The 11276-nt window shown below is 42.1% G+C and overlaps 1 protein-coding gene across 1 annotated transcript in view; it reads right to left on the bottom strand.

The window, feature by feature from the left end:
* Positions 1-11276, bottom strand: part of tmeff2a (transmembrane protein with EGF-like and two follistatin-like domains 2a) — a 197304-nt gene that overhangs the window by 118462 nt on the left and 67566 nt on the right. Inside the window, exon 3 of the mRNA XM_012879613.3 lies at positions 10175-10304. Coding sequence (XP_012735067.2) covers positions 10175-10304 — 130 coding nt within the window. The remainder of the gene's footprint in view (positions 1-10174; positions 10305-11276) is intronic.

Here is an 11276-nt window from a genome sequence, read left to right as displayed (position 1 = left end):
TCTTAACTTTTTACCGGGACTACTCTGTGGAATTTACTGATTAGGAAGCTGAATGAACCCCATTAACCCATTACTGGATAATTCCCGTTTAATCATCATCTTTTTACCAGTAAACTGTTAACATGGATGCTGTACAGCGATGTCTACATGTCATGGTCATTATTATTATTTTTTTTTAATAACTGCATATTTGTTGAAATCCTGCATTTGTGTCTAAAACTGTTTGTGTGGCGCCCGCTAATGTTTACTGACAGTCTTGCATTGAGTTTCTGTGTCTCTGCTCTGTCTTCTCTAACATAGAAAGTACTCCTGGGTCAATGTGAGCTTCTGAGCTTTCTGTGTCTCTGCTCTGTCTTCTCTAAGCCCCAGTGGGTGGAGGCAGATGAGCGTTCACACTGAGCCTGGTTCTGGTTCTGCTGGAGGTTCTCCTCCTTGTTAAAGGGGAGTTTTCCTCTCCACTGTCGCTTCATGCATGCTCAGTATGAGGGATTGCTGCAAAGCCATCAACAATGCAGACGACTGTCCACTGTGGCTCTACGCTCATTCAGGAGGAGTGAATGCTGCTTGGAGAGACTTGATGCAACCTGCTGGGTTTCCTTAGAGAGGAAACTTTCTGACCAACCTGGAGGATCTGATGGAGTCTGACTTTGGAGGCTTTTCTTCCTGTTAAAGGGGAGTTTTCCTCCCCACTAAAAATGATACATTTTATTCAAAAGGTGTCTTTCTGGACACTCAAGGTGCCGTACAAAAGGATAAAAACACAATGTCAGAAACAAAGTCGCTACAAAAGCCGAACAAAGGTGGTGAAAGACTGGACTCCAGGTTCACTACGACATCTTTAAAGACAGACTTCACAGATATAACCTAAAACTGAAAAATGCAAGATAATCTTTCTTTTCTGAGACTATCAACAAAAGTCATAATAATTATCTTTGTCACAGCTGACAGGCTAACAAACCCTCCAGTGTCTGTGGTGGCTGAACTCAAATCTAATAACTTCTTTACTGAGAGAATACACAGTATGAGAAGGTCCGTTTGTTCAAACAATGTCAGATCCAGTGCTAATACTGTCTCTGTTTGGAACTAATTCTGCTAAAATGTCTGAATTCTGCAAAATAAACTACAAAGGTTTGGCAGACATTTTTCATCAGTTAAGTTCATTCATTTGTTGTCTTGATATTTTCCCCACAGGTTTTCTCCAGAAGGTGTTGCCTGTTATAGCGTCTGATTTAATTAAAACAATAAACATCCTTTCCATCAGGTGTTTTCTCCCAGGCCTTAAAAACTGCAATTATTGAACCATTGTTGAAAAAGAGCAACTTGGACATGTTGCTACTGCTGAACTACAGGCCCATCTCAAACCTCCCCTTCATCAGTAAAATTATTAAAAAAGCTGTTTCAACAGTTAAATACCTTTTTAACAGTGATCAGCTGCTTTGACGTTTCCCAGTCAGGTTTTCATGCTCATGAAGGTCAAGCTGCTCAGTGACATCCATATAAATGCAAACTATGGAAGAACCACAGTGCTGGTATTATTGGACCTCAGTGCAGGCTTTGATACTGTTGATCGCTCAATTTTATCAGAGCATCTGGAAAACTGGGCCGGCCTTTCTGGCACAGCACTTAGCTGGTTTAAATCTTACTTGAAGAACAGGAATTTTGATGTGTCAGCGGGTAACTCTAAATCATAGACTACAAAAAAATGCATGTGGGGTCCCACAAGGTTTCATCTTGGGACCTTTCCTGTTCAATATCTATATGTGCTCCCTTTGGCTCAGATTACAACAAAAAACAACATCAGTTTCCATAACTATGCAGACGACACACAGCTCTACATTACAATGTCACCAGGTGACCATAAACCTATCAGAGCATTGGCTAGATGCATAAAACAAATTAATAACATAATTTTCTTCAGCTCCTTTTTGGCCCAATGGAGGATCTATCAAGAATTACAATACAGCTTCAGTTACTACAGCTAGAAATCAAAGATCAGCGCCAAAATCTCGGTGTTATGATGGACTCAGAGCTTGGGCCTTATATCACCTGAAAAAATATTTCCAGGATTAAAGGACCAATGTCTCAGCAGGATCTTGCAAAACTCAACCATGCATTTATTTTTAGTTGAATTGATTTCTGCAAAGCTGTCCTTACAGGTCTGCCTAACAAGTAAATTAATACAGCTGCAGCTGATGGAGAACGCCGCCGCCTGTGTCCTCACTAAAACGGCTGCAAGGCATGTGGAGATTCAGAAAAGTGCTGAAAAAAAGGTTTTCCCACTTAGTGCACATTTGCAATTCTCCATCTTAGACCTTCTTGAACTTTCCCGTTGTTTAGAGTATTCATCAGTCCAATAAGTGCTGCTACACAAACGCTGCTACAAGCTGATTTGGATGACTAACCAGATGTTACTCTGCCTTGGCTTTCTAAACATAATTGACTTTCTAAAACAGACACATTTAAGCTTATGAGGACACTTTTGAACCTGCATGGATTAGAAAGAATCCACAATTAATTCAAGCTTGTTCTGCCAATTCTTGTAATTAAAATGAAATGCAGGAGCTGTGTGGGTTTCTGTATCCCAGCCTCCTTTCATCCACTCATATTCCAACCCCTCGTTTCCAGCCTTCGATGGATTGCTTGATATCATTATGGCCCATTCTTAGTTAGTGAACTGAACCGTCCAACAGTAACGTCCCATTCAGCTTGTTGGAGAGATTTACTCCACTGGGCTCGCTGTTTCTGCCCTGACAAAGCGGCCTCGTCGGTGTCATCTCCAGCAGCAGCAGATGGCTCTTTACAGCCATAAAAGCTCCTGCGAAGCGACTGAGGAGACGGCACAGAATGGCACACACGGCGGCGCGCTCCGCAGCTAAACAGACACGCATTTGGCTTTGGATATGCTGGAGACTGACGAAGAAGAACGGGAAGTGGGAATATTAATGTCGCAGAAACATGAATGCCAAAGTTTCTCCGAGGATGCTGGAAATATAACGCAAGGACCCGAAGAAGTGACCCGAATAGTCAGTCAAACGTCTCTACGTCCGCTGCTCTCTAAACAGAAACTGCAGTAAAGGCTTAAATCCATACCCTAGACAGGTTTGTGGTTTTTCTTTACCCCCAGCACCTCATGACTATGGCTTTTCTGTTTAACTGCAACGTTTGTTTTATAATATCTGCCCCTTTAGCAGGAAAGCAGCGCTAAACACAGCCCAGATGACACATATCCATTATATTGTGCACTCTTACAGCTAATGGGATTTCAGACCACGGAGAGCCGGGGTGGAGAGAGAGAGCGAAACAGCAACAGATCAGAAGCGAAGCGTGGTCAGCAGTGCTCCCTCTCAGCCAGCTGGTACCAACGTGACTCGTTCACACTCCATGTTCCGTGTATTTTAAGGAGATCTGGCTGGGACAATCAACCAATCAGAGAGCCCAAACAGACTACATTACAGAAGTTACCGCCCACCATTGTTTCCCACATGAAAGCGTCGTGTTTAGCGGTTATATAAAGCCGCTCCCACACAGGCAGGGGCGTCTTAGTGACGGCGGGAGCTCAGATTAACCGTGGAACGCCAGTGTGGAGAGCGTCCCGACTCTGAAAAAATGTTTTAACCATATTTCACATAAAAAAAAGTACAATGTTTACCAGCTATGGGTCAACAACTGTAAAAAACTAGATAACTGAGCAGACAGTGATGTCATGAAGCTCTCTGAGCGCAGTCCTTGAGCTAATGTGCAGAACCATGAAGTCTGTGGGTTTGTAGCTGTTGACTCTGCACTTACTCTCCGTTATAAAACCACTGACAGGTGACAGGTGGAATATTTAGTCATGAGGACCACACTTGTTGCGGCGGTGGCATCCTGTCATGGTCCCACACTGAAATCTACAGAGCTCCAGCATTGCAAAAGGCCCATTTGATGTAATTTCACAGCACTGGCTCCACAGAACTTCCGCATTAACCTTTCTGTGTGAGCTGGAAACTGGAGACATTTCATTTATTGTGCTTATACTCAACTTTCATCATCTGGCTCTCACTTTTTTTACTCAATTTGGATCCAAAAAACTGTTAAAAAAAAGACAAAAAACTGGACTTCTATTTTAAATCTGAAAGTGTTTTATGCTGGTGAAGATTCTCAGTCATCCAGGTTATGGTCATTCCAAAAAAAGTAAAAAACAAAGCAACTGGACTTGTTTTCCGTAGTTGAAGACGTTTCGCTTCCTCTCCAGGAAGCTTTCTCAATTCAAAAAGGCTGGAGTAATGTGGAGTAACAAGCTTTATACCATTGCCCAACAAAAGCCTTGCAATGGCTTAGATAACATGCAAATTCAATCGAAACAGGTCCACCCCTTAGTAATGGGCGGTCGTTAAAGCCATTTAACAACATAAAACACTTTAAAAAGTGTTTTATATTTTAACCTTTACGGTATTGACCATGACCTGGATGACGGAGAATCTTCACCAACATACCTAATTTGGACTTTGAATTTAAATACCACTAGTGCCACCTATAGCCCTGAAAAATGGCTAAAAGCACTATAATCTGACCATTAAATATGTCATGTAAGACATCTAGAAACATGCAGATTAATGACTGATCTTAAAGCCCCAGCAGGCTCCCTGTCATAACCTGCTAAAGCTCTCCATCCGACGGTCCAAGTCGGTGCCAAGGAATTTCCTCCAGCTAACCAGGAAGCATCTCCAGGCCAGCATGTCGACACGGTGGACCGTCAATTGCATTGTGTTGCCGCTTTTGCAGCAATCCCTCATTCTGAGCATGCATGTAGCAACGGTGGTCTGTTGTCAGACTGTTTAAGGGATTTCTCGATTCTACTGGTCTGTTGATAGAACTCGGTGTGGCTAAATATGGCAGATCACAGTTAATTCATGATTTAATAAGGCAGGTTAAGGAGGGGTTTGAGGCTCTGAAACTGAAGTGTGATAAAAAAGCAAAGGCTGAAGAAATTTGTAAGGAAAGGGGAGGAGAAGGGGGGTCCATTTATCCAGCACTGGAGATTTAGCTCAGAATGAAATAGCTTAAAGTCGTCTGGGAGCAGCGAGCTACATTAGCGCCAATGTGTTATTGTGTTGTTGTCAAGAAAAGTTAATTTAGTCATAAATCACAGAGGAGAGAAGCGGCTGTGAAGGGATGGTGTGACCGCCGTAGCCTGTCTATTCATTCCCACACACTGAACACTTGTGTACAGTGACCTCGTTGCCAGTTGTTGCCAGAATAAAGAGAACGTCCCCCATTCTGGAGCGCCACCACAACAGCATCGCCGTTCAAACGCCCGAATTAGGTTCTCTAAAGTGCTGCTTGCTGTATGAAAGAAAATAGTGTTTATGCTTTTGACTCTGTCAAACGATTCAGAAATGGGCAACACACACACACACACACACACACACACACACACACACACACACACACACACACACACACACACACACACACACACACACACACTCTTGCTGTCGTCACATGGCTTCAACAGGATCTCACTCACAAGCAAAGGAGTTGAAAACAGGCTTGATGGTTCATGTGACTGCATTCAGCTCTGTTTTACACACAAACACACAAACACACACAGACACACACACACTGTTGCCCAACTTCCACCTCCGTCTCCCCACGTTCCCTCTGCTGAGCCGGCCCGTTCACGGCTCCTTTAATGGACTTCTGCCGGCAGCTTGTCAGAGAGGCTAACTGAGTCAGCGCCTGCTCCACTCGAGCCAACATCCAATCTTGGCTTAAGCTCTGATTCACCTAGCTCTAAAAAAAAAAAAAAAAAAAAAAAATGTTTAAAATAAAAAATCAGCAAGCAACACCTCGCCGGTGGATTCACTCAGTCACAACTAAGCACATTATTCAAAACGTGACTCATTAATTGGTATATTCCTCCGTGGGCGTTGCTGCTTTTGCTCAACAAGCTCATCCCTTTAAATATGTCATTTAAGGATTAAACATGTTAAACTGGCCTGATAAAATGAAAAAGAACAGCGGTAGAATAAAGGCACCCTGCTTTCGCAGAGTGTTATACATAGAAATAAAACTTGCATAAAGCTTTATTACAGTCCACCTGTGGTGTTTTTGTTCTGCGGCCCTTTAATAAAAATAAAGTCCAGGATTCCCAACTGGTGCTGCTAAAAGGATGCCGAATTGGTCTCTGAGGTGGAAATATAAGGAATTTAAAAGGATCTTACTGCGACTGTTTCCTTCTGCTCGTTGGGTCAGAAAAGATCCCCAAACGCCGCTTCACAATAAATGTTTTATTCACGCTTGGAGGCCTGCCCAGCATGTTTAGGGTCACCACTGGGCTCCTGTAGATCTACGAGTCATCCCAGTGAGACTTCTGCTCATTAAGAGTCTGTTTAGCTCAACGTCTTTGCTTTACTTTCCTCTGAAGCTTAACAGAAGCAGTTCTACCCTCTTTAGCTGCAGCTACATGGAGGCTTATGGGTACAAATAATATGAAATATTAATTAACTAACAAGGACTAAATGGATTTTTACTTAGCTCGGTCCAAACATTGGAGGAGGTACAGTATATCTCAGTTTCTCGGTTATATCAGTGTCTAGAGTTTCAGTCCCATCTATAGATCTAAAACTATGCTTCACATTGAAATGGGGACTATATTGCCCACCGGCCGGGATTCAGCAGGGGAGGTCCAGAGGACCAGAAACACTCACGCAGAGTGCGCTGATCAAACACAGTGACGCATTCTTTATAAAAACGCTCCGGCTCTTCACAACACAGCTAATGGAGTGCGTGACCTTTCCTAACTGATGACGCCCACTCAGCCGCTTCAGCACCAAACACCATCAGCAGACTCTAATCCCAATTATGTCTAAAAATTACACCAAGTCTTTTTCTTGCCAGAAGGGGACAGATGAACACCTCAGGTGATGCCATTAAGGAAACGTGCTCATAAAACACAACGAATAAAAGGCTGTAAAGGGGGAAAAAGTGTCTGGCGTCTTCATTACAGAGAACAAGCGACACGGCCGCTGGAATCACCGTCTGTGCATTTAAATAAAATCTCCGTTGGTCAGCCGAATAACAGCACAAGCCGGCGCTGATCGCATGAGAACTGCCTGCACCCATAGACGATAGCAGAGGAGAGGGAATTAAATAGAAGGCAATGATATGCATCTGATAAAACTGCCTGTTTCATATAATAATATAATCATCTTTATTGTCATTGCAACACACATTGCAATGAAATTTGTTCTCTGCATTTAACCCATCCCCTACGGGAGCAGTGGGCTGCCACTGTGCAGCGCCCGGGGAGCAATCTGGGTTTAAAGGTCTTGCTTAGGGACCCAGCGTGGCAGTCTGTGGGCGTTTAACCCAGAACCTCCACACTGCAAAAAAAACGGAACAAGACATAAGTCAAATTTTCTTAAAATAAGTGTATTTGTCGTTGATTTGAGCAGGTAAATAAGATGATTTGCCAATGGAATAAGATTTTTGCACTTAAAATAGGAATAATTAATCTTCATCATCTTATTTCAAGTGCAGGATGTCTAATTATCTTATTTTAGGAGTCAAAATACTCATTCCATTGGCAGATAATCTTATTTACCTGCCCAAATCAAGGATAAATACACTAACTTTAAGAATATTTTACTTATTTTTAGATCCGTTTTTGCAGTGCAGGACACAAGCACAATGCTCTAAACATTAGGCCACACCCCCATTTGACAGAACTCAGCAGTCGAGATTCAAACCCCGCCCTCGTGAATGAGAGGTAGGGACACTCACCACTATACCCAGTTATTTTAGTTGGTAGATCCATGTTAGAGCAGTGAATAATATCTGAAATCACCTGCCCGCTAAAGGTGGAAGGATCAGGTTGCTTACGAGGAGGCGGAACCCTATTCAGCATCTTTTCTGCACTGCAAAAAGGGAACTAAAAGTAAGTAAAATTTTCTTAAAATTTGTATTTTTTTCCTTGATTTGAGCACCTAAATAAGACTATTTGCCAATGGAATGAGAACGTCTACTCCTAAAATAAGATCATTAGACATCCTGCACGTGAAATAAGATGATGGAGATGAAATGTTCTTATTTTAAGTGCAAAAAATATTATTCCATTGACAAATAGTCTGATTTACCAGCTCAAATAAATGAAAAATACACTGATTTCAAGAGGATTTTACCTACTTTTAGTTCCGTTTTTGCAGTGTGGTCTAAAAACCTTCAAACAGACGAATAAAGCATGTTTTTAACGAGGATGCTAATTGGACCACGCTTACATCACGCTTGCTTTAAAGCTTTAAGCGTTGATGCCTAAACATGGCAAACATGTGAAGATTAAATTGCTGATTCATAAGGTGAAAGTAGAGCCGCGAGCCAAGGCCACACAGGAAGCTTCATTGCGGCTAAAATCAGAAACGACTCTGCCCCGTCCAGCTTCTTCAGTTCTGGCCAGCTTCCTATTATTCCTGAGGATAATAATAATAATAATAAAAAAAAAACAGTTCTGTGGTTCAGAGCGAAGGTGGCTGTGCAGCCGTTCACTCACGTTGCAATCAGTCAACCATCGTTTTTTGTGTAGCTCTCTCCAACATCCTCGTTAATGGTGACCGAAGCGCCTAAAATCAGTACGCAATGGCAAAACCACACAGGGCGAAAGACGAAAACATACAAACACGTTCACATCAAGGTCGGTGATTTGTTGGGCTTGAGCCGCAGATCGGTGCTGGTTTTTTTTTTTGTTCCATAAAAAACAAAAACAAAGATAATTTCTGGCTTCGCCGCCGTTTGAGAGCGGAGAGTCAGTGAACGTCCCAGGTGACTTTCAACACTTGACATTTAAATAACATTCTACTTAATGTCTTTATGACACTTTGAAAATGCCATTTTTTATCAGTGCTAAAATAATCTAGCTGGTCAGATACTTTCTGTTATTTTTGGTCAGTAATGTAACTTTTTCTTCGCCCTACCCTTTCTGTCTCTGGATGTCTATTTTTTTTACACTGTGAGCCGCCGGTTTTAATGAGAATCTCTGGTACCTGCAGTTCAGTAACAGTTCAGTTCTGGTCAAAGGTTTTAGGCAGAGGCAGCGCTGTTGACAGTCGTTCTACAATTACTATGAAAAATGATCAGATGCATAAAAACTGATACAGAAGAGCTTTAAGGGCCTAAAATAACAGATTCTTACTGTAATTCTGTCGATGCCACAACATGATCAGCCTCACTGTCTCTGTGTGAGCAAAGGTTTCATCCATTATGGCCGCAGCCATGATAACGCTAAATCGAAAACAACCTCAGACAAAGGAAATTGCTGCAGAGGGTATTGCAGCTGGACAAACTGTTTTCTGTATCATCATAAACCTCACGTTGAGAGGTTGCTCTGCAGACAAGAAGCTTCTGGAGGTCCAAGAGGTTAGAGCAAGAACCAGCGACGTCGTCCAAGAACAACATCTTTCCAACATTTCAGGCACAGTTTGATGAGGATCGGTGGATTTCCCAGCAAAGATGCAAGGGAGAAGACACGAATGGGTCACCATGAGGCAGGATCTGGTGCACAGGTTCATCTCCAACATGAAGGAGCGGATCAGGGTTAGGGAGTAAGGGACGTATCAACGTCTCTGAGTCTTGCTTTAGTTATCTATGTTTCTCTGCATTGAGCAGAGCTTCTGGAGGAAGAGGTCATCCGCTGTGCATCATAGTCAGCGAGGAAGATTACCCTGAAGATTTTTTAAATGCACTCTTTAAGTAAACCGTACGTCTTATTAGACGGGCCTAACCCTGTTTGCATGTGGAGGAAACTCTGGGCTGCTGCTCGGTGAGTCGCATTAAACCTCAGTTTGTTCGCCACCTAGACGTCCTTTTGTCTTTTAAATGGTAATATTGCAGCTCGGGGAAGCCTCATTGAATTCCAAACAGTTAAACACGCAGCCTGAATATGAAACAAAGTTAAAACTGGATTGATTTTTCATTATTTTGCAATTTGCTTGGGTTTTCTACTCCACACGTGGAAACGCAGCGGGAACGTTGCCTCCTAACGTTAAAACGTTCTTCCTAATCACGTTTGCTTGTGCATTTGTTCAGTGTTCTGCCTGGGCGTGTCGACATTAAGCTCCTCTGCAGGTGTGTGTGTGTGTGTGTGTGTGTGTGTGTGTGTGTGTGTGTGTGTGTGTGTGTGCTATGATTTAAAGGCACATACCGGCAGGACAGTCTCCTTCTGACATAATAAGGACTTCAGACTGCAGCTTGCAGGCGTCTCTGCGGAGGAAACACTCATTCTGGTAGTTCTTGTTGTTGGAGCCGCACACTGGGGCATAGTCATTGTTGCACTGTGGAGGAAAGAAGAAAACCAGAATAGAAGTGAGCAAAGACAATCAGGAATTCCTAAAATAAGCTTTATCTGTGTTTTTTTTTCTTCAGACATGAAAACAAGGTGTGAAAACATTTTTTGGACCTCAGATGCCTACGGCACTGCAAAAAGGGAACTAAAAGCAAGTAAAATTTTCTTAAAATTAGCATATTTTTTCTTAATTTGAGCAGCTAAATAAGACTATTTCCCAATGGAATTAGTATTTTTACCCCTAAAATAAGATAATTAGGAATTCTGCTCTTGAAATAAGATGATGGCGATTAATTGTTCCTATCTAAAGTGCACAAATCTTATTCCATTGGCCAATAGTCTTATTTCCCTGCTCAAATCAAGGACAAATACACTAATTTCAAGAAAATGTCACTTACTTTTAGTTCCTTTTTGCAGTGAGTGCATTCATTAAGGTCTACACTGCAAAGCCGGACCTACAAATAAGTAGACAACAGAACTTAAAATAAGTAAAATGTTCTTAAAGTTAGTGTATTAGTCCTTGATTTTAGCAGGGAAATAAGATTATTTGCCAATGGAATGAGTATTTTGACCCCTAATATAAGATAATTAGACATCCTGCACTTGAAATAAGATGATGGAGATGAGTTGCTCCTCTTTTAAGTGCAAAAATCTTGTTCCATCGGCAAATAGTCTGATTTACCTGCTCAAATCAAGGACAAATACACAAATTTTAAGAACATTTTACTTATTTTAAGTTCTGTTTTTGCAGTGTAAGAAGCAACTGATACTAACCAACAAGCCTCCATTTAATACACACAATCATCATCGGATCATCCCACCTGGAGAGAATAAAGGGAATGTAAAGCACCAACAAGCTGCAGTCACAGAACCAGAACATTCAGCTGGGGAGAAATCAGTCAGGACCCGCTGAAGCCGACACCGGAACCGGAACCAGCCAACAAACTTTTTCCCAGCAGCG

Source organism: Fundulus heteroclitus, chromosome 7 (assembly GCF_011125445.2).
Source record: "Fundulus heteroclitus isolate FHET01 chromosome 7, MU-UCD_Fhet_4.1, whole genome shotgun sequence".
NCBI lineage: Eukaryota > Metazoa > Chordata > Actinopteri > Cyprinodontiformes > Fundulidae > Fundulus > Fundulus heteroclitus.
The sequence above is the reverse complement of the archived record's forward strand: the minus strand, read 5'-3'. Positions and strand labels throughout refer to the sequence as shown.